This window comes from Papio anubis, chromosome 13 (assembly GCF_008728515.1).
Source record: "Papio anubis isolate 15944 chromosome 13, Panubis1.0, whole genome shotgun sequence".
Classification (NCBI taxonomy): Eukaryota; Metazoa; Chordata; class Mammalia; order Primates; family Cercopithecidae; genus Papio; species Papio anubis.
This window is the reverse complement of record NC_044988.1, coordinates 35,639,306-35,663,330: the sequence shown is the minus strand read 5'-3', so window position 1 is coordinate 35,663,330 and position 24,025 is coordinate 35,639,306. Positions and strand designations below refer to the sequence as shown.

The 24,025-nt window shown below is 44.3% G+C and overlaps 1 protein-coding gene across 2 annotated transcripts in view; it reads left to right on the top strand.

Moving 5' to 3' along the window:
- Positions 1-24,025, top strand: part of GLDC (glycine decarboxylase) — a 117,675-nt gene that overhangs the window by 32,090 nt on the left and 61,560 nt on the right. Inside the window, exons 4-11 of one of the 2 annotated variants that reach the window (XM_031654222.1) lie at positions 3,771-3,935; positions 7,775-7,852; positions 9,145-9,292; positions 9,656-9,852; positions 12,223-12,319; positions 18,761-18,866; positions 21,714-21,853; positions 23,731-23,811. In XM_031654222.1, the coding sequence (XP_031510082.1) occupies positions 3,771-3,935; positions 7,775-7,852; positions 9,145-9,292; positions 9,656-9,852; positions 12,223-12,319; positions 18,761-18,866; positions 21,714-21,853; positions 23,731-23,811 (1,012 nt within the window). The remainder of the gene's footprint in view (positions 1-3,770; positions 3,936-7,774; positions 7,853-9,144; positions 9,293-9,655; positions 9,853-12,222; positions 12,320-18,760; positions 18,867-21,713; positions 21,854-23,730; positions 23,812-24,025) is intronic. The other variant, XM_031654223.1, reaches the window with a different exon arrangement.

Genomic DNA, 24,025 nt, shown 5'->3' with positions numbered 1-24,025 from the left:
GGAACACGGCACTATGCGCTGGGAGCCTCAGAACTAATTATCAGACTGGGCGTGATAATTACGCGTGACTCACACCTGTAATCCCAGCACTTTGGGAAGCCAAGGTGGGCGGATCATCTGAGTCGGGAGTTCGAGACCAGCCTGGCCAACATGGTGAAACTCTATCTCAACTAAAAATACAAAATTTAGCTGGGTGTGGTGTCGCAAACCTGTAATCCCAGCTACTCAGGAGGCTGAGGCAAGAGAATGGCTTGAACCCAAGAGGTGGAGGTTGCACTGAACCGAGATCGCGCCACTGCACTCCAGCCTGGATGACAGAGCAAGACCCCATCTAAAAAACAAAAGCCCCAAAAAACTAATTATCACATATAATTTGGAATTCTACTTCTAAGAATGTATCCTTAGGAAATAAGACAGAGATAAGGATCTTCACTATTATGCCATTTCTAATATTTGAAATCAAAAGTAGTATTCAACTGGAAGGAATGCATTAAATAAATTAAGATTTACATGAAGAAATTATAACTTAAATAATTTATTTCATAAATTATTTAATACCATAGAGCAGTTAAAATTATGGTTTTGAATTGTATTTAAAGATGTTAGGCATTGTTCATGGAATAATGTTAACTGAAAAAAGTTAAGATACAAAAACTTCTTTTATTTTTAGTAGAGACAGAGTCTTGCTATGTTGCCCAGGCTGGTCTTGAACTCCTGGTGCAAGTGATCTTCCCACCCTGGCTTCCCAAAATGTTGTTATTACAGGTGTAAGCCTCCATGCCTGGCCAATACTACTTTTAGTATAAATAGTTTATGATGTAGAAAAGAGATTGGAAAAAATGCACCTGAATGTTAACTGTAGTTATGTTAAAGTTTGGAAATTGAGTGATTTTATTTCTCAATAGTTATCTGGGTTCTTTTGTTACAAAGAACATGTATAATATAATCATAAAAAAGGTAGTAAATGTGTTCCTGACACATAAGAGATGGTTAATGAATGGTAGCTGGTTTCTTTAACATTTGAAACACACAATAAAAAAAAAAAAAAATTGTGTTAATCATCTCACCACCCAGAGAAAACCAGCTTACATTTTGGTTCATCTATGTGTTCTTACAAACTTATAAAAACAAGATCATTTTGTATTTTACGAATTTATTTTTTGAGACAGGGTCTCACTCCCGTCACCCAGGTGGGAGTGCAGTGGTGTGATCGCAGCTCGTGTGATGGCGGCTCATTGTAGCCTCAACCTATCCTCCAGCCTCATGTGTTTTTTTTTGTTTGTTTGTGTTTTGAGACAGAGTCTTGCTCTGTCACCCAGGCTGGAGTGCAGTGGCTTGATCTTGGCTCACTGCAACCTCCGCCTCCTGGTTTCAAGCGATTTTTCTGCCTCAGCCTCACAAGTAGCTGGGACTATAAGCACGCACCACCATGCCCAGCTAATTTTTGTATTTTTAGTAGAGACAGGGTTTCACCATATTGGCCAGGCTGGTCTTGAACTCCTGACCTCGTGATCCGCCCGCCTCTGCCTTCCAATGTGCTGGGATTACAGGCACGAGCCACTGTACCCAGCCTTAGTTTTTTGTAGGGGTGAGGTTTCATATATTGCCCCGGCTGGTCTCGAACTCCTGGGCTCAAGTGATTGCCCATCTCAGTCTCCCTAAGTGCAAGGATTACAGGTGTGAGCCACCGCACCCAGCCTCCATCTACTTTTCTTTCTTTCTTTTTTGAAAGCTTTGAAACCAACATCTTCTTATCTTTGACAGGCAGTGTGGTGGGGAGGTTGCCTTTCCAAGCAGTACAGTATCAGGACTTTGAAATAATTTCCTGAGACTTGTATTGGGGTGTTGGTGTGTGGGTGTGTGTATGTGTGTGTGAGAGAGAGAAAGAGAGTATGTGCGTGACAGAGAGTGTGTGTTTGTGTGTGAGAGAGAGAGACTGTGTGTGTGTGTGTACAACAGAATGGATTTTTGCTTGAACAGACTGGCTCAGCAACTGTAAATTAGTTTGCCAAATTCTAAGTGGGTGGTGAACTGGAATGAATGAGGCACACAATACATGGTGCAGGCAAATAGAAAGGGAAATCTGAACAGAAACGGGGTCATATAAAAGGCATAGACAACAGGCAGGCAGTTGTGATCTCGAATCAGACAAGAGCTACACACATGGCTTGACACCATGAAGACAGATGTGGCACTACTCCAGCCAAGTATTTAGATTGCTTGACTAATAAAAAACTTTCATTTTACTCGGAATCATTATTTGCTGTGTAGAAATACATACACACGCAGGTATACACACATACAAGTCAGTCCATCTGATAAACAGGAAAGACTTAGTGTATCCATAAAGACAGGCACAGGATGTATAATAGGAAGAGAGAGAACAATATTCCAAAGAATTCATCACAGCACAGAAGAGAACAGGAAAAACAAGCAGTGTCTGCTAAAAGGAAATGATAATTAGACAATATGAATATAATACTATGCACTCATTGAAAATGATGCTGTAAAAAATATTTGCTGATGCGAGAGATGTTCATAATATACTAATTTTTTTTTTTTTTTGAGATGGAGAGTCTTGCTCTGTCGCCTAGCCTGGAGTGCAGTGGCGCGATCTCAGCTCACTGCAACCTCTGCACCCCCAGGTTCAAGTGATTCTTCTGCCTCAGCCTCCTGAGTAGCTGGGACTACAGGCGTGTGCCACCATGCCCGGCTAATTTTTTGTGTTTTTAGTAGAGACGGGGTTTCACCGTGTTAGCCAGGATGGTCTCAATCTCCTGACTTCGTGATCTGCCCGCCTCAGCCTTCCAAGTAAAATAGGTTAGGCATGGTGGCTCTCACCTGTAAGGACGAAGGAACTCAATTGGCTAACTCACATATCCAAAGCCACATTCTTGGCTAATAATTGAAGGAGATAAAGTTAGAATCCATGTTTATGTTGCCTTCTAAACATTTCCATCCTGGAATTTCAATAGCCATAGAGTTAACTGCCATGGACTCTTAGTAACTGGATAATGAGTATTCTTAAGTAGACCTTTATTAATTTCTTAGCATGTAGAACTTCTCCTGGTTAACATAAAACAAATATCCTAATAAATATATAAATAAAATATTTGAGTATTACATGTTAGATTCTTGGATGCTTTCCTATTGTAAACTGTGAATGAGTCTTTTATCTAGGGGAAAGATAATAGCAAATAAAATTTGTGTTTATAATATTATAGGTAGCCTCAAGTGCAGTGGCTCATGCCTGTAATCCCAGCACATTGGCAGGCCGAGGCAGGTGGATTGCTTGAGCTCAGGAGTTTAAGACCAGCTTGGGCAACATGGTAAAACCCTGGCTCTACAAAGAATACAAACATTAGCCGAGCATGATGGCATGTGCTTGTTGTCCCAGCCACTTTGGAGACTTAGGCCAGAGGATCTCTTGAGCCTTGTACATTGAGGCTCAGGGAGTCGTGATCATGCTATTGCACTCCAGCCTGGGTGACAGAGTGAGACCCTGTCTCAAAAAAAAAAAAAAAGAAAAAAGAAAACCAGAGACACAAAAATAAGTACTGCTTATCCCCAAACAAAGGGTAATATTGTTACTGTGATTTAATTCTAAGCTTCTTTACAAAGGCCAAAAAGAAGCTTACTGATGTGTTATGTAATTCTCTTTAAGATAGGCTAATTATTTTCAGGTACTGAATCCTAAAACGAAGGTATTTTGTGTGCTTCTCTAAACAGCAGAGTCAGAGTTTGGACAAGACCTTTTGTTTCCCTTGCAGGATCACCCAGTATACTCCATACCAGCCTGAGGTGTCTCAGGGGAGGCTGGAGAGTTTACTCAACTACCAGACCATGGTGTGTGACATCACAGGCCTGGACATGGCCAATGCATCCCTGCTGGATGAGGGGACTGCAGCCGCAGAGGCGCTGCAGCTGTGCCACAGGTGAGAGGCCTCCCAAAGTGCTGGGATTCCAGGTGTGGGCCACCTCATTCGGCCTTGTTTTCTTTTTATAGTATATTGTGAATATTACTTTAGTCAGCTTTCTAGAGTATGACTTTCTTTTTTTTTTGTCTTTTTTTTTTTTTTGAGACGGAGTGTCGCTCTGTCGCCCAGGCTGGAGTGCAGTGGCCGGATCTCAGCTCACTGCAAGCTCCGCCTCCCGGGTTCCCGCCATTCTCCTGTCTCAGCCTCCCGAGTAGCTGGGACTACAGGCGCCCGCCATCTCGCCCGGCTAGTTTTTTGTATTTTTTAGTAGAGACGGGGTTTCACCGTGTTAGCCAGGATGGTCTTGATCTCCTGACCTCGTGATCCGCCCGCCTCAGCCTCCCAAAGTGCTGGGATTACAGGCTTGAGCCACCGCGCCCGGCTAGAGTATGACTTTCTAAAGAAACTGAAAAACTCAAGAGGTTCAAAAACCTAGAAGTTGGATATTTCCTCCCAGGGTCCTTCTTGGTGTCTCCGCCCGGATTTTGGTTGGGGTTGGGGAAGATTAGACGGGAGGGCTGAGGTTGGCAGGCGAGGGGTGAAGACATCTGCACGTTTGGTGAGGGTACCATTTTTGGGAGGAAGGACAAGGAGCCGGTGCCAGGTCCCCCACTGGGAAGTGCTGGCATGGGGAAGCAGCCAAGCGCATGCCTGGGGGCTGCAAGGGTGGCTCCAGGGGCCAGCGGGGTTGTTTGGGGAACAGGGCGAGGTCTCTCAAGGCAAGGCAGTGAGGTTAGGGTGGCAACGTGACCTTAAACAGCTGACTCGGCACCTTGCTTTGGGAGGGCAGAGGGCGGGAGCAGGGGAGGGGGAAGCTCAATTAGAAGTGGACTTTGGATAGATGTGGCTGGGGGTGGGGGTGAGGGTGCTGCTTTGAGGGCGAGTGTGGGTTAGTCGTGAGGATCCCCCCATAATACACACACATGACTGAGCACTTGGGAGCCTCTCCGTTGTTCCAAACCTTGACAGCATAGCTGAGTGGAAAGGTGTGAGGGCCTCCGTTTGGTGGGGTTGTAAGAGGGTAGCAACAAAGGTCATGGCACTGTGGTCGAGGGTGGATTCTCAGGCCCATAGAGGAGGACTTCCATTATCTCCATGGCACTTGCATGGAAGTGCCATAATTTATTTAATCTCTTGTCTATTACACATTTAGTTTATTTCCATCTTTTACTGTTATTAATAGTGCTTCGTGTGCATCCTTATAATAAATCTTTGTCAAAACTTCTGATTATTTCCTGAAGAGCCATTTCTAGAAGTGGAGTTACTGAATCAGGATGGACAATTCACAGTGGTTCTCCAGCTCATCCCCTTCCCTCATTTGCCTTGCCAGTACTTAGGAGCCTACCTTCCTGGTGGAATTCTCATGTAGATGGTCATCTGGTTGGGAAAGGTGTACACATTCACGCTGTGTCTTAGGTCTCGTGCCCCTAGCTCTGAATGCCCGTGTAAGCCTCTTTTTTGGCTTCTGCAGACTTGGGGTGGGGAGTGAGCTCCATACTTGTTCAGCAGGTTTGGGGGCCTCTGGTACATTCCAGCCATCAGCCTTTCTGATTCCTGAGCAGCCGTTGGGGGTGAGTTCAGGTTCTCCCTGTGTCAGGGACACACAGCAACAAAGGGGTGCCGTCCACCTGCCTCTCTGGTTATTATTCTTAGCTTTTCACTAATTTTCATCTTCCCTCTTTTTTTTAAAAAAATTGCTTTTTATTTCATTTATTTATTTATTTTAATTTTTTTTTTTTCCCCGAGACGGAGTCTTGCTCTGTTGCCCAGGCTGGAGTGCAGTGGTGCGATCTCAGCTCACTGCAAGCTCTACCTTGCGGGTTCACGCTATTCTCCTGCCTCAGCCTCCCGTGTAGCTGGGACTACAGGTGCCTACCACCACACCTGGCTAAGTTTTATTATTATTATTTTTAGTAGAGATGGAGTTTCACTGTGTTAGCCAGGAGGGTCTCGATCTCCTGACCTCATGATCCACCCACCTCTGCCTCCCAAAGTGCTGGGATTATAGACGTGAGCCACCACATCCGGCCTTCATTTATTTTTTTAAGGCAGGATTTGACTTTGTCACCCAGACTGGGGTGCACAATCTCAGCTCACTGCAGCCTTGACTTCGCCAGTTCAAGTGATCCTCTTGCCTCATCCCCCCAAGTAGCTGGGACTGTAGGCCTGTGCCACCATGCCCAGCTAATTTTTGTATTTTTTGTGGAGATGGGGTTTTGCCATGTTGCCTAAGCTGGTCTTGAACTCCTGAGCTCGAGCAATCCACTCGCCTCAGCCTCCCAAAGTACAAGGATTACAGGCATGAGCCACCATGACTGGCCAATTTTATTTTTTTAATACAAAAATTGGCTGGGCATGGTGGCACATGCCTGTAGTCCCAACTATGTGGGGGCAGTGTGCTGAGGTGGAAGGATCACTTGAGCCTGGGAGGTCGAGGTTGCAATGGGCTGTGATTGCACCACTACACTCCAGCCTGGGCGACAAAGTGAGACCCTGTTCCCTCCACGAAAAAATAAAATAAGGCCAGGCACGGTGGCTCACGCCTGTAATCCCAGCACTTTGGGAGGCCGAGACGGGTGGATCACAAGATCAGGAGATCGAGACCTTCCTGACTAACACGGTGAAACCCCGTCTCTACTAAAAATACAAAAAAATTAGCCGGGTGTGGTGGTGGGCGCCTGTAGTCCCAGCTACTCGGGAGGCTGAGGCAGGAGAATGGCGTGAACCCGGGAGGCGGAGCTGCACTCCAGCCTGGGCAACAGAGCGAGACTCCACCTCAAAAAAATAAAAATAAAAATAAAATAAAATAAAAATAAATAAACTATTTTATTTATTAATTTATGTATGTATGTTTTTATTTATTTAAGACGGAGTCTTACTCTGTGGCCTAGGCTGGCGTGCAGTGATGCCATCTCAGCTCACTGCAACCTCTGCCTCCCGGGTTCAAGCAATTCTCCTGCCTCAGCCTCCCGAGTAGCTGGGATTACAGGCACGCACCACCATGCCTGGCTAAGTTTTGTAGTTTTAGTAGAGCTGGGGTTTCGCTATGTTGGCCAGGCTGATCTTGAACTCCTGACCTCAGGTGATCTACCTGCCTCGGCCTCCTGTAGTACTGGGATTACAGGTGTGAGCCACCACACCTGTCCAGTTTACAGTTGTATCTAATCACTGTCCTTTGCTTTATTTTCTTTTTCCTCGTGGTATATTTTTAAAATTTTGAACCATTATTAAATAATTGTTATTGAATAAACATAGAAATTGAACCATCTTAAGACTGACTTTCTAAATGGGGTTAGAATGGGAATTGGATCTATGAGCAATGCTAATCAGTAAATGCCATTAGTTATTGATGGCTCAGTGTTTTTTGTTGTTGCTGTTGTTGTTCTTGTTTTGAGACAGAGTTTCGCTCTTCTATGCAGGATGGAGTGCAGCAGTGGTGCGATCTTGGCTCACTGCAACCTCCACCTCCCTGGTTCAAGCAATTCTCCGGCCTCAGCCTCCCAAGTAGCTGGGATTACAGGCATGCACCATCACACCCAGCTAATTTTGTATTTTTAGTAGAGATGGGGTTTTATCATGTTGGCCAGGCTGGTCTCGAACTCCTGACCTCAGGTAATCTGCCCACCTCGGGCTCCCAAAGTGCTGGGACTACAGGTGTGAGCCACCGCACCTGGCTTACTCAGTATTTTTTATACTGTGCTTAGACTTACCCTCGGTACCATGTTTGCTTTGCATTCTTAGAAGATAGTCTGATTTATTTAATGTTCATATTGGAATGTGCTTTTTCTTTTCAATAGACACAACAAGAGGAGGAAGTTCTTTGTTGACCCCCGTTGCCACCCACAGACAATAGCTGTTGTCCAGACTCGAGCCAAGTAATTAATTTTATTCGTGTTTTAAACTCAGGACAATGTCATGTTCATCTCTGCTGTTTCTTTCTCTTTTCTTACTTCCAAACTGATTGGAGGTGAATCTGAAACAGGCTTTTTTGCGGTTTAAATTGGGGTTCTGAGTTTTGCCTTCCCTCTTACTTTCTTCGGGGATCTCTCTGGTAAGTAAGCTGTGTCAGAATTGAGTGGGGAAATACACAGTTGCCATTGCTTTACAGTAAGTTGTTGTGTTGTGTTTTCTTTTTGTGAAAAGAAAATAAAAATATGGTTTTGATTAGGTTCTGGAAAGTTTGGAAAAAAAATGGGACTCACATACAACTGTTACGATTTTGTGTGTATTCCTCGCAAACGTAGTTTACAGATGATGCACAGAGTCTCTAGGTGAGATGCGATATAGTTTAAAGTGTGGTGCCTTTCGTTCGTGCTGTAATCAGGTAAAACAAACCTCGCAACGACCGCTATTTGTAGGTATTTGCTTTCTCCTTTGTAAAAGTTGAGCATTCTTTCCTCTACCCATACCACCATCCCTTCAGAGGAGGGTTTCCGACATATAATTGGCATTAGTTTCAGCAATCTAAGGAAGTTCTTCCTCCTTGTCTTTTTTTTTTTTTTTGAGACTCTGTCGCCCAGGCTGGAGTGCAGTGGTGCAACTTCTGCTCACTGCAATCTCCACCTCCCCGGTTCATGCCATTCTCCTGCCTCAGCTTCCTGAGTAGCTGGGACTACAGGCGCCCGCCACCACGCCTGGCTAATTTTTTTGTATTTTTAGTAGAGACGGGGTTTCACTGTGTTAACTGGGATGGTCTTGATCTCCTGACCTCATGATCCACTCGCCTCAGCCTCCCAAAGTGCTGGGATTACAGGTGTGAGCCACTGCACCCCCTCCGCTCCCTCCTTGTCTTACTAATGGTTTTCTATTCACTTGAGAGTGATCCCAGGTGAAAGAGGCGATGGCTCTGTTGTTACAAATATTGGCTCATTAGCCCTAGGAAGCAATACTCCTGGGTCTCTCTCAGGAAGAGATTGTGACAGGAAAAGGCAAAGGGGAGTCATAGGATGGAAGAGAGGAACAGAAGCAGAGCTGTCGGATGCTCTTGAGTTGCTGTGACACGGTTACCACTGAAGGGCCTGGTGTGGGATGGGATGGGGCAGGGACGGGAGGACACTGTGAGAGGGCACAGAAAATGAATGCTGTCTTACTGAAAAAGAAGCGTTAATTAATTAATTTTCCCTTGTAAACCAAAAGCACAATTGTTCTTTGTTGTCTGTCTTTCCAGATACACTGGAGTCCTCACTGAGCTGAAGTTACCCTGTGAAATGGACTTCAGTGGAAAAGATGTCAGCGGAGTGTTGTTCCAGTACCCAGACACGGAGGGGAAGGTGGAAGACTTTACGGAACTCGTGGAGAGAGCTCATCAGAGTGGGGTAGGCATACCTTTCTTGTGGGGGTCCATGGAGGTGTATCCCAACTTGTATCTGTCTGTCTACCTGTCTCTCTCTCTCTGTCTTTTCATGTGCCTTAATTTCTTTACCATTATCACATGCGATGGTAAAACTCTCGTTCCTGCCTCCTTGCTGCAACTTTGTTCTGTTCACTGATTCCTGGCACATCATGGGCACTCAGTACATATTTACTGAATGAATGAATGAATGAGCAAATGGAGTTCACAGGATGTAAACATACTCTGCCAGTCTTCCTGTAGTTAAGGTAATTTGCTACTCTCCCACTACTCTCAGGGAAAGGTAGCGATCTTACGCCTTTTCTCTTTTCTCTCATTTCCTTTCTAGAGCCTGGCCTGCTGTGCTACTGACCTTTTAGCTCTGTGCATCTTGAGGCCACCTGGAGAATTTGGGGTAGACATCGCCCTGGGCAGCTCACAGAGATTTGGAGTGCCACTGGGCTATGGGGGACCCCACGCAGCCTTTTTTGCTGTCCGAGAAAGCTTGGTGAGAATGATGCCTGGAAGAATGGTGGGGGTGACAAGGTAAAGGGGCTCATGTTTCTCTCCTTTTATTGTGATTATGATTTCCCTGATTCCTTCTGACCACAGATGTTGATTTCTATCTGAATTCAACTGGGCCATGTTGAGTCAGTTAAGGAAATATACAACATAGATTCAGAAGAACAATTCTGTTTGGGGTATGAGCTAGTACTTCTCAAATACCGTAAATTTGTAAAGTTTTGAAAAATTTTGTGTATAATTTATAATGTATCGAAGTCATATAACGCATTTGCTTAGGTTGATGGAAGCCTTGAAAGACTAAATATTTTAGGCATGTTTTGTGTTTAGACAGTTTTGTTCTCAAAAGCATTATGCCACAAGGCTCTGTAAAGACAAATGCGCTGAAAGACTACAAAGCACACACTGAGTTTGCTCCGCGTTCCTTCCTAGAGGCTTCTGCCACATGGCCATTTGAGTAATTTCCAGATTTCCAAATGTACTTTCCTGATTGCTTCTCATTGGTGAAACTTCTCAGATTAAAAACGTAGGTGTTCAGAAGTAGTCTTTGTTCCTTAAAAAAAAAAAAAGAAAAAAAAGGGCCGGGTGCAGTGGCTCACACCTGTAATCCCAGCATTCTGGGAGGCCGAGTTGGGCAGATCACAAGGTCAGGAGCTTGAGACCAGCCTGGCCAATATGGTGAAACCCTGTCTCTACTAAAAACACAAAAACTAGCTGGCCGTGGTGGCAGGTGCCACAACTGGGAGTAAGTAGTGCCAGCTACTCGGGAGACTGAGCCAGGAGAATCACTTGAACCCTGGCGGTGGAGGTTGCAGTGACCCAAGATGGCACCGCTGCACTTCAGCTTGGGCGACAGAGCGAAACTCCATCTCAAAAAAAAAAAGGAAGGAAAAAAAAGGAGCGGGGGACCTAGATGCATTCCAGGATTATTACTGGGGAAATTTAGAGAAAAGATTATCTTTTTGACCTTTTATAAAAGCTGGAGTTTAACGTGAGTAGCCTGAATTAGTGAATGATGTGATGATAATGTGAAGTGTGTGTTTTTTAAAATTTTATTTATTTACTTATTTATTTTGAGACCAAATCTCACTCTGTCACCCAGACTAGAGTGCAGTGGTATAAACATGGCCACTGTGTCCAACTAATTTTTAAAATTTTTTGTAAAAACAGGGTTTTACCATATTGCTCAGGGTGGTCTTAGGGCCCAAGTGATCTGCCCACCCCAGCCTCCCAAAATGCTGGGATTTACAGGTGTGAGCCACCATGCCTGGCCCCTGTATACTTTAAATCATCTTACAACACTAATGTTATGCTCTAGTTGTTACACTGTATTGTTTTTAAAAATTTGTGTGATTTTTTTTTTTTTTTTTTTTGAGACGAAATCTCACTGTCACCCAGGTTGGAGTGCAGTGATATGATCTTGGCTCACTGCAACCTCCGCCTCCCAGGTTCAAGTGATTCCCGAGCCTCAGCCTCCTGAGTAACTGGGATTACAGGTGCCTGTCACCATGTCTGGCTAATTTTTGTATTTTTAGTAGAAATGGGGTTTCATCATGTTGGTCAGGCTGGTCTCAAACTCTGGACTTCAGGTAATCCGCCCACCTTGGCCCCACAAAGTGCTGAGATTATAGGTGTGAGCCACCATGCCCGGCTCATAAAATTTGTGTGAGTTTTAATTGTTGTATTATTTTTTAGTTTTTCAAATGTTTTCAGTCTGTGATTGGTTGAATCTGTGGTGCAGAATCCACAGAGAGCCAACTCTTTTCAATTTCGTCAGCTATTTCCACTTTTCCTGTGTCTCCTGAGAAGTTCAGAGTGAAACTTAATCCTCCCAGTCACCATTATTATATTCATCTTGGAAATTCCTGCAAAATTTTCTTTCAAAATTCCTAGACTTATTGTATATATCTTGGTGTCTCAGAGTACAATCTAAAAATCAGTAATCCTGCTGGGCACAGTGGCTCATGCCTGTAATCTCAGCACTTTGGGAGGCTGAGGCGGGTGGATCACCTGAGGTCAGGAGTTTGAGACCAGCCTGGCCAACCTGGTGAAACCCTGTCTCTACTAAAAATACAAAAATTAGCCGGGCGTGGTTTCGGGAGGCTGAGGTAGGAGAATTGCTTGAAACCAGAAGACGGAGGTTGCAGTGAGCCGAGATCACGCCATTGCACTCCAGCCTGGGCAAAAGAGTGAAACTGTCTCAAAAAAAAAAAAAAAAAAAATCAGTAATCCTGTTTAGACGAGGAACGTTTAGAAATTGTTTCTTTATGAACTTGCACCCAAGTGCATTTGCTGAATTAACTTCAAGCTGGGAAGGAAAGAAGTAATTCTATTTATAGCAGCCCCTACTGCTGTGATTATCTGTGCTAACTGGATGCCTTATTCTTGGTGTAGAGACACCACTGGGAAAGAAGTGTATCGTCTTGCTCTTCAAACCAGGGAGCAACACATCCGGAGAGACAAAGCTACCAGCAACATCTGTACAGCTCAGGTAAATCACGTCTGACCTGACTACTGAATGCCTTATGATATACAGAAATGAGCTACTCATTCATTCATTCATTCATTTATTCACCACCTCCTGAGCAGTGAGCACACCAGAAATGGCAAGATCTTATTGGTGTAGAAGGCTCGTTGTCTTATGAGAACCAAAATACAGTGTTGGTTGGGTGTGGTGGCTCGTGCCTATAATCCCAGCACTTTGTGAGGCCAAGGCAGGCAGTTTGCTGGAGCCCAGGAGTTGGAAACCTGCCTGGGTGACATGGCAAAACCCCGTCTCTATGAAAAATAAAATAAAATAAATTAGCTGGCAGTGGTGGTATGCTCCTGTAGTTCCAGGTGCTAGGGAGGCTTAGGTAGGAGGATCACCAGAACCTGGGAGGTTGAGGCTGCAGTGAGCCATGATCATGCCACTGCACTCCAGCCTGAGTGACAGAGGGAGACTATGTCCCCAACTCCTGCCCCCCACAAAAAAAGTTGAAAAAAATACACTATGTTTTACTGGTGTTCTCTCTATGCACACCCTTTGCCTATGCATTCTCTTCACCATAAATGTTTTAATATTAAAAAAAAAAGGGCATTATTGGTTTCATTTTACCCATAATCACATCTTCATATCCTGAGTAGGCTAAGCTTAAGAAAGGACAAAAGAGGCTACTCTTCACTTTTACATACACACTTAAAATATGTGTAAATAGAAAGATGGATATCAGGGTCTCTAGTGTTCTTAGCATCTGGCCAGGTTTGTTGTGGGTGACAGTTGAGACACCCTGTCTTAGGGCTGAGAAGGAGCCTCTCCAGGAATGGGTTGAGGAAGGCAAAGTGAGGGCATTTGAGATGACTGCTTGAGGGGATGGTGGTAGTCACGAGGCACTCTTACTTGGAGATTAGGACTGGCATTCTTTTTTTTGAGACAGAGTCTCACTCGGTCGCCCAGGCTGGAGTGCAGTGGTGCAATCTCAGCTCACTGCAACCTCTGCTACCCGTGTTCAAGCAATTCTCCTGCCTCAGCCTCCTGAGTAACTGGGATTACAGGTGCCTGCCACCACGTCATGCTAGTTTTTGTATTTTTAGTACAGACAGGGTTTCACTGTCTTGGCCAGGTTGGTCTTGAACCCCTGACGTCGTGATCCACCCACCTCAGCCTTCCAAAGTACTGGGATTACAGATGTGAGCCACTGCACCCGGCCATGTCTGGCATTCTTTAAAAGGATGGGACAAAGTAGGAAGAGTTTCCTGGGTTCTGACCAGGGTTCTGGGTTCTGCTCCTTGAAGTTGCTCTAGGGCTTAGGTCGACGTGTTTGTGAAACCCAGCCAGCCCCTAGGATCAGTTGGAGGCCCACTCCTGAGCACAGGATCCATTCTAAGTACATCTCTCTCTCTCTCTTTTTTTTTTTGCTTTGAGACAGAGTCTTGTTCCTCTGTCACCCAGGCTGGAGTGGGGTGGCACAATCTTGGCTCACTGCAACCTCTGCCTCCTGGGTTCAAGTGATTCTTGTGCGTCAGCCTCCTGAATAGCTGGAATTACAGGCACATGCCATCACACTCAGATAATTTTTGTATTTTTAGTAGAGGCAGGTTTCATCATGTTGGCCAGGTTGGTCTCAAACTCCTGACCTCAAGTGATGGTCCTGCCTGGGCCTCCCAAAGTCCTGGGATTATAAGTGTGAGCCATGGCACCTGGCCTCTTTTTTTTTTTTTCTTGAAACAGATTCTTGCTCTGTTGCCCATTCTGAAGTGCAGTGGCATGGTCATAGCTCACTGCAGCCTCAACCCTCAATCTCCAGGGCTCAAATTATTCTCCGGCCTCAGCCTCCTAAGTAGCTGGGACTGTGGGTACATTCCACCACACCCAGCTGATTTTCAAAAACATGTTTTGTAGAGACGAGGTCTCGCTTTGTTGCTCAGGTTGGTCTCAAACTCCTGAGCTCAAGTGATCCTATCTTGGCCTCCCATAGTGATAGGATTATAGGCATGAGCCACCATGCGTGGCCATTGTAATTGCATCTCTTCTATGAAGTGTCAGAAAGAGATATCACGGATACTTCAATGGGAGGTATAGTGCTCTTTCGTCTCAGGGCTTTGGCATCTAGAACCACCTCTGAAAAGCTTCTCCAGGAAAGCAGTGGTCAATAAGATCTTCTTATAGTTGGTTCTGCAGCCACGGGTCTTTGGAGCCATTTCCTCAGTTGGTCCTTTTGTATTATGTTTTGCCTCAGGAAAGTGCCACCTCTTTTCAAATAAGAGCTCTTCCAGTATCATAGGAAGGAAAGCTGGTTGGCACAAGCTTTTCCTCTGTTAAACAGCAAGCTGATCTTTATTTATTTATTTGTTTTTGTTTTTTGGTTTGTTTGTTTGTTTTTTGAGATAGACTTTTGCTCTGTCACCCAGGCTGGAGTGCAGTAGTGCGATCTCAGCTCACTGAAACCTCCGCCTCCCGGGTTCAAGCGATTCTTCTGCCTCAGTCTCCTGAGTAGCTGGGATTACAGGCACCCACCACCATGCCTGACTAATATTTTTTGTATTTTTAGAAGAGATGGGGTTTCACCATGCTGGCCAGGCTGGTCTCGAACTCCTGGCCTCAGGTAATCCACCCACCTCAGCCTCCCAAAGTGCTGGGATTACAGGGATGAGTCAGTGTGCCCAGCCTTATGTTCCTGTAGCTTAATTTCTTCCAGTTCATGTATAGCTGATAATTTATTATTTAACTTGGGTTGAAAGGTCCGTATCTTTTCCAGCAATTGTTAAAATGTTTGCCCTGGAGATGGCCATACTCCAGCTTGTGTGATTTTCATCCTCTTATTTTGATGATCTTCTAACTCTTCGTTGTCTAATTCACTGCATATGTGTCTTTTCATAATTGATTGCATAAAAGAATTACTCATAACTGCAGTTTCACTCTTTGTAAGCATGCAAGTCTCCCTGTTTTGTCAGGAGATGACTGGTGTCTTTTGAGTTGCTCCTTTTGTGCTGTATGTCTTTGACCCACGCATTCTGTTGTAGCAGCTGTTCCACATTCTTCTCACTCTTGTTCTTCTGTCTTGGCACTGGGGGATCCACTCTTAGTTTTGTATCATTGATGGGGTATAACTCTTTTTTACTCTGAAAGTGTGTTAATGAATTCTTTTTTAAATAAAATTTTCTCTAGGGAATCTCTCTGAGCCTATTCTGGCTCAACAGGCCCCATTCTAAAACAAAACCAAAAAAACAGGGTGTGGTGGCTCACACCTGTAATCTCAACACTTTGGGAGGCCAAGGCAGGCGGACTGCTTGAGTCCAGGAGTTCATATCTATCCCAGGCAACATAGTGAGACTGCTGTCTTTACAAAAAAGTACAAAAATTAGCCAGGCATTGTGGTGCACACCTGTATCCCAGCTACTCAGGAGGCTGAGGTGGGAGGATTGCTTGACCCTGGAAGGTCCAGGCTGCAGTGAGCTGTGATCATGCCACTGCACTCCAGCCTGGGTGACAGAACCAGACCCCACCTCTACAAAACAAAAAGGAAAAGAAACAATTTTTCTATAAATTTGTGGCATTACTACAGATGTCTGAATTTTCGTTATGTTCTGTTCTTTATATTCTCTTATTTCTTAGCTTCTACCACAATGAGCAGCTCTTTGATTAGCTGTTCTTATTTTTAACATAAAAATCTTTCTAAAATAGAGATGGGAGTCTTACTTTGTTGCCCAGGCTAGTCTTGACCTCCAGGCCTCAAGTGATCCTCCTGCCTCAGCCTCCCAAAGTGTTGGGATCACTGGTGTGAGCCACTGCGTCCAGCCTTGTTGGCTTTTCTAAAGTCAGGTGTAGTAAGGAATAATTTACGCTTTATTAGTTTTTTTATTGAGATGTAACTCACCATAAGTTTCACCCATTGCAAGTATACAGCTCAATGGCTTTTATTATATTTACAAGGTTGTGCAACTATCACCAGTATTTAATTTCAGAATATTTTTATTACCCCAAAAATAAATTTTAGTCCTATGAAGTAATCAGTCCTCATCCCTCTCCCTTTCCTATAGCCCCTGGCAACTGCTATTCTACTTTCTGTCTCCCTAGATTTGCCTATTCTGGATATTCACATAAATGGGATCGTACAATGTGTGGCCTTTTGTACCTGGCTTCTTTGGTATAAGGTTTTCAAGGTTCATCCATATTGTAGCATGAATGTGTACTTAATTCTTTTCTATGGCTGGGTAACATCCCGTTGTTTGGACATGCCACATTTTGTTTATCCATTCATCAATTGGTAAACATTTGGAGTGTTTTAAATAAGCCTGCTGTGAACATTTCTGTGTAAATTTTTGTGTGGATGTGATGTTTTCAGTTCTCTTGGGTATATTCCTAGCAGTGAAATTGCTGGGTCATATAACTCTACATTTTGAGGAACTTCCAGACATTTTCCAAAGTGGCTGCATTATTTTACTTTCCTACCAGCAGCATATGAATATTCTAATTTGTCCGTATTTTCACCAATGTTTATTACTGCCTATCCTTTGGTTATAGCCATCCTATTGGATGTGAAGTGATAATCTCATTGTGGTTTTGTTTTGCATTTCCCTAATAACTAATAATTTTGAACATTCATTAGCTTTTGATGCTTTTAAGTACCTTAATTGTATTATGGTTATTTTATTTATTTATTTTAGAGATGGGGTCTTGCTATGTTCTTCTTTCTCATCTTGAACTCCTGGGCTAAAGCAATCCTCCTACCTTAGCCTCCCAAAGTCTTGGAATTACAGGTGGGAACCACCGATTCAAGCCCATTGTATTTTTAAGTTTGTCCAATTTGTGGAAGAAATTGTCATTTTCTTGGTCTCTATGTTAATTTCTTGGTTCTTCTTTTGATATTCTAATGCCCTTTGAAGTTTTTAAAAAGTGGTTTTACACTTCTCATCAATGTGTTGTTCAGCCGTGTGATATAGCCTTCTGATTATGGAAGGAATCATCTCTAGATTAAAAAGAGACATGAACCAACCTCTACAATATTGTGGTGGAGGCTTCCAGGGCATTCTGTGAATGTCAGGCCTGGGTTTCTGTTCCCCAGCAACACAGCCATGAGCATTTGGGCACAGTGTGTCACAGAATCTTTACCTCAGCCTTTCCTTCTCCACAGTTGTAAAGTGCTGTGGATTTTCTGTATTTATTTCTGATTTTTTTGCTTGTTTGTTTGTTTTAGACGAGTCTCGCGCTGTCCCCCAGGCTGGATTGCAGTGGCGCGATCTCGGCTCCCTGCAAGCTCTGCTTCCCAGGTTCAAGCAATTCTCTACTTCAGCCTCCTGAGTGGCTGGGACTACAGGCACCCGCCACCACGCCCAGCTAATTTTTTTTGTGTTTTTAGTAGAGATGGGGTTTCAGCATCTTGGCCAGGCTGGTCTTGAACTCCTGACCTCGTGATCCACCCGCCTCGGCCTCCCAAAGTGCTGGGAATACAGGCGTGAGCCACCACACCCAGCCTATTCTGATTGTTGTAAGCAGTTCACAAGAGTGTTTACACTTTGTCTAAGACTTTTAGTACAAGAAGTACAAGAACATCTATTTCCGTGTTTTCTGTTGTTTCTATCTCCTCATTTACTTCATTGTCTGCCAACTTCACCTTTGGAAACTGTTTCTTATTTTGCATTGGCTCCGTAGAGATTTCCTCTAGCAGTCTAGCAGAAAAAAAGATGTACCTAACAGAACGGACTCAGTATTGAACATCAACTGTATCGTGCAGAGACATGGTTTCGCGTTGTCAACAAAGCTGGAGTCCAGTGGCGCAATCATAGGTCACTGTAACCTCAAAATCCTGGGTTCAAGTGATCCATCTCGGCTTCTGGAGTCACTGGGACTACAATTGCACACCACCCTGCTCGCAGCTGAAGTGCACATTTCCATTTTTGCCAGTCCTTTGCCACAAATTCTCCATTCAACTCTTGGTTGGCAGAAGTTCAACCTCTAGTGTTTTATTTAAGGTCTTAGGAGAATTTTATTCCCAAAGTTCTTGAATGTTTGAAAATTGCTTGTTCCTTTTTATTCTTGAAGAATTGCCTGATTGAGTGTAAAATTCTCAGATCTCACTTTTCTCCCTGAGATCTTTATTGCTTCACCGTCTTCCAACATTAAATATTGCTTCTCAATATCTGATGGTAGTGTGATCTTTGCCCTTAAGGGTGACATGATTTCTTTGCGTGGAAGAAGCCCTTTGTAATGGTCAAATGTGAAGGTTTAGTACAGTAATAACTCCAGGGTGTCTTGGATGCTGGTTCCCTTCAGGTAGTCAGGCAGGTTATACATTAATTGTCCACAACTATCAAAGAATGTAGGCAATCTCATCATTTTGTTTTGTCCCTGTCTTCAGTTTTGGCACCCCAAGTCAGGTAATTACTCCCTCCCACTAATTGTCTTCCATCACGTGATTCTTTAAATGATTCTTTAAATGTTCTTATCTTTTAGGCCCTCTTGGCGAATATGGCTGCCATGTTTGCAATCTACCATGGTTCCCATGGGCTGGAGCATATTGCTAGGAGGGTACATAATGCCACTTTGATTTTGTCGGAAGGTGAGTTGGTAATCTGTCTAAAACGTTTGGGCATAATAAAATTGATAAAGTTCAGTAAGTAAAATTGAAAATATTGTATATCCAATACTGTATGCAAAATTAAGTCAAATGAGAATCCAGGAAAAATACTTTCTTTTTTTTTTTTTTTTTTTTTTTTTGAGACGGAGTCTCGCTCTGTCGCCCAGGCTGGAGTGCAGTGGCGCGATCTCGGCTCACTGCAAGCTCCGCCTCCCGGGTTCACGCCATTCTCCCGCCTCAGCCTCCGAGTAGCTGGGACTACAGGCGCCCGCCACCACGCCCGGCTAGTTTTTTGTATTTTTAGTAGAGACGGGGTTTCACCATGTTAGCCAGGATGGTCTCGATCTCCTGACCTCGTGATCCACCCGCCTCGGCCTCCCAAAGTGCTGGGATTACAGGCTTGAGCCACCGCGCCCGGCCCAGGAAAAATACTTTCAACACCTATGATTGAGTATTTTGTTGTTGTTTTCTTTCTTTCTTTCTTTCTCCTTCCTTCCTTCCTTCCTTCCTTCCTTCCTTCCTTCCTTCCTTCCTTCCTTCCTTTCTTTCTTTTTTACTTGCTTGCTTGCTTTCTTGTTTTCTTTCTTTCTTGCTTGCTTGCTTGCTTGCTTCATGGAGTCTTGCTCTGTCTGTCTCCCAGGCTGGAGTGCAGTGGCACGATCTTGGCTTGCTATAACCTCCGCCTTCTGGATTCAAGTGATTGTCCTGCCTCAGCCTCTCAGGTAACTGGGATTACCCGAGGTACACGCCACCGCATCTGGCTAATTTTTGTATTTTTGGTAGACACAGGGCTTTGCCATGTTTTCCAGGCTGGTCTCGAACTCCTGACCTCAAGTGATCCACCCACCTGAGCCTCTCAAAGTGCTAGGATTACAGGCGTGAGCCACCATGCCTGGCCTAGACTAAGTGTTAACATTTTTTTCTCTTTTACTCCTGGCAAGCTGTGATATTTTTAATATATCGGACTCTTACTCTCCCACCAGCCCCAAACATAGAAGGATGAACACCTTAATAGAAAAATAGGCAAAAGACATTAAATGTAATTTTAAAAGAAATAAGTATACAAATAAATGGTCAATAGATATATAATTTTAGCCTCACTATTAATGAAAGAGATATAAAATAAAGCAATAAACTAGTATTTATCCCATTACATTGACAATCAGAAGAATGCTGCTGTGTAGTGAGTTGGACATGGTTACTCGTGTCTGTAATTTCAGCTAGTCTGGAGGCTGAGCCAGGAGGATTGCTTGAGGCCAGGAGTTCAAGACCAGCGTGGGCAAGAGCGAGACCGCATCTCTATAAAAAACAAAAATAGTCCAGGCACAGTGGCTCACATCTGTAATCCTAGCACTCTGGGAGGCTGAGGCAGGTGGATCACTTGAGATCAGGAGTTCAAGAGCAGCCTGGCCAACATAGTGAAACCCTGTCTCTACTGAAAATACAAAAACCAGCTCGGTGTGGTGGCAAACACCTGTAGTCCCAGCTACTCGGAAAGCTGAGGCAGGAGAATCGCTTGAACCTGGGAGGCGGAGGTTGCAGTGAGCTGAGATCACTCCACTGTACTCCATCCTGGGGGACAGAGTGAGACTCCATCTCTCAAAAAAAAAAAAAAAAGTGATTCAATCATGGTGCATCCGTATGTTTGACTATTATACAGCCATTAAAAATGATTTAAGATAGTAATCTATAGGAAAGCATAGATGAGACCAGGTGTGGTTGTTCACACCTATAATCCCATCATTTCCGGAGGCTGAGGTGGGAGAATTGCTTGAGTCCCAGAGTTCAAGGCCAGCCTGGGCAACATGGCAAGATCACTATCTTCAAAAATTTTAAAAAATTGTTAGCCGGGTGTGGTGGCATGAGCCCTTGATCCCAGTTACTTGGGAGGCTGAGGCAAGGGGATTGCATGAGCTTGAGCCCAGGAGTTTGAGGATGCAATCAGCTATGATCGTACCACTGCGTTTCACCCTGGACAACTGAGTGAGACCCTATCTCTAAAAAAAAAAAAAAAGACCGGGCGCGGTAGCTCACGCCTGTAATCCTGGCACTTTGGGAGGCCGAGGCAGGCAGATCATGAGGTCAGGAGATCAAGACCATCCTGGCCAACACAGAGAAACCCCGTCTCTACTAAAAAAATTAGCTGAGCGTAGTGGCGGGCGCCTGTAGTCCCAGCTACTTGGGGGGGCTGAGGCAGGAGAATGGCGTGAACCCGGGAGGCGGGGCTTGCAGTGAGCTGAGATCATGCCACTGTAGTCCAGCCTGGGCAACAGAGCGAGACTCCATCTCCATCTCAAGAAAAAAAAAAAGGTATATATATCTGGTATTACCTGCTCCCCCATTTCTTGAGAAATAATTCACCAAAATGTAAGCAATAATGCAATGGTATGGTGATTTTCCTTACTCTTTGATATGTATTTCATAATTTTCTACAGCGTAATAATAAACATGTTTAGTTTTTAAAAAGTAGCTGCCGGGCTGCTGGGATCTCTGAAGGATGAAACAGCTTGATAACTCAAGAAAAACTAGCCGGGCGCAGGGCTGTAGTCCAGCATCGGAGGCTGAGGCAGGAGAATGGCCTGAACCTGGGAGGCGGAGGCCAGAAAGTGAGCCGAGAACGCTACCACTGCACTCCAGCCTGTGACAGCGCTGAGACTCCCTGCCTCAAAAAAAAAAAAAAAAAAAAAAAAAAAAAAAAAAAGCAGTCACCAAAGCACTCCCCAGGACCAGCAAGAGTCTAGTAGAATTTATCTCTATTATTCTGTGACATGTCAATGGCTGAGGAGCAGGTTTCTATATCAGAGATTGGGGTTCTCCTATCTTGTGTAGGTCTCAAGCGAGCAGGGCATCAACTCCAGCATGACCTGTTCTTTGATACCTTGAAGATTCAGTGTGGCTGCTCAGTGAAGGAGGTCTTGGGCAGGGCTGCTCAGCGGCAGATCAATTTTCGGCTCTTTGAGGATGGCACGGTAAGTCAAATTTTCAGTATTTTTACCAGTTTTTCAAATTTTCACATCCCTTCTCATTAAAAGCTTTTCTCTTTGTTTTTAAAAAGTCAAAAGTAAAACTTTAGGCACAGTCTATTTTTTCATGAACAAGTGTTATTTACAATATGCAATACTGTGATCTTTTCAGTAAAGGATCATTTACCCTTTGCTTTCTTTTAGACTTTGTGTTTTCATATGTGGGACTGAAATGCACATATTTTGCTTATAATTGAAGGGGTGGCTCTGCCCCTCCACACCTGTGGGCATTTCTCGTTAGGTGGAATGAGAGACTTGAGAAAAGAAACGAGACACAGAGACAAATAAAGAGAAAGAAAAAGTGGGCCCAGGGGACCAGCGCTCAGCTTACAGAGGACCCACGCGGGCACCAGTCTCTGTTCCCTCAGTATTTATTGATCATTATCTTTACCATCTTAGAAAAAGGGAAGTGGCAGGATAATAGGATCATCTTAGGGAGAAGGTCAGCAGTTAGACAAATGAATAAAGATCTCTGTGACTTGAATGAGTTTAAGGAAAAGTGCTATGCCTTGATATGCATATGCAAACAACTCCATAAACCTTTTTAGTGCATAAAGAGCAGCATTGCACTAGCAAGTCCCACCTTTCTCCCTAAGGTGGTTTTCTCCCATCTTAGTAAATAGAACATACAATCGGATTTTACACCAAGATGTTCCATTGCCCAGGGACGGGCAGGAGACAGATGCTTTTCTCTATCTCAACTGCCAAGAGGCCTTCTTTCCACTTATACTAGTCTTCCTCAGCACAGACCCTTCACAGGTGTCAGGCTGGGGGATGATCAGGTCTTTCCCTTCCCACGAGGCCATATTTCAGACTATCACATGGGGAGAAACCTTGGACAATGCCTAGCTTTCCTAGGCAGAGGTCCCTGCGACCTTTGGCAGTGTACATGTCCCTGGGTACTTGAGATTAAGAGAATGGTGATGACTTTTCACAAGCATACTGCCTTCAGGCACTTGTTTAACAAAACACACCCTGCACAGCCCCAAATCCTTTAAATCTTGAGTCACCACAGCACATGTCTTTTGCAAGGACAAGGTTGGTGGTAGGGTCACAGATTAACAGCATCTCAAATACAGAACAAAATGGAGTCTCTTATGTCTACTTCTTTCTTTTTTTTTTTTTTTTTTTTTTTTTTTTTTGAGACGGAGTCTCGCTGTGTCACCCAGGCTGGAGTGCAGTGGCCGGATCTCAGCTCACTGCAAGCTCCGCCTCCCGGGTTTTACGCCATTCTCCTGCCTCAGCCTCCGAGTAGCTGGGACTACAGGCGCCCGCCACCACGCCCGGCTAGTTTTTTTGTATTTTTAGTAGAGACGGGGTTTCACCATGTTAGCCAGGATGGTCTCGATCTCCTGACCTCGTGATCCACCCGCCTCGGCCTCCCAAAGTGCTGGGATTACAGGTTTGAGCCACCGCGCCCGGCCATGTCTACTTCTTTCTATATAGACACAGTAACAGTCTGATCTCTCTTTCTTTTCCCCACAATAATACTCCTCTCTTCACAGTGTGACTGACTTTAAGATAAAGACTTTGATAACTGATAAGGTAAAGTAGATTAAGGGAAGAAAAAGATAAGTATGTCTAGCTTCAAAAGGAGTGTCCTGAAGCCATGGAATGTTAGAGTTCAGAGGTGGCTGGCAAAACTCGAAGCCTTGGGAAGCCTGGGACTGGTCTAGCCACCTTCCTCTAAGCCTTAGCTTGGATATAATTGTGCCCTGATATTTTGGAATGACGGGATTTCTCCCCTTTGACCTCTCTTGGGATTCCTCCAGCGATCTTGGAGTTTAGAGTTGATGTTTTCCATTTTGTTTTTGTTTCTGTAGCTTGGTATTTCTCTTGATGAAACAGTCAATGAAAAAGATCTGGACGATTTGTTGTGGATCTTTGGTTGTGAGTCATCGGCAGTAAGTAAAATAAAAGCACACATTCCCCGTCATGGCTATTAGAGGTGGTAGTGAAGGTAGCTTATCCCCTGGGTGTGAGGGAGAAGGGGCTCAAGTGTGACACTGGTAGCTTGTTGTTAAAATTATTCCACTGACTGTCACTTGCTGGTCACTGCTGACAGCTGGAGGCCACTGCTATAGGGCTTCAGCCAGTAATATGCAGCCAGGCTAGTTG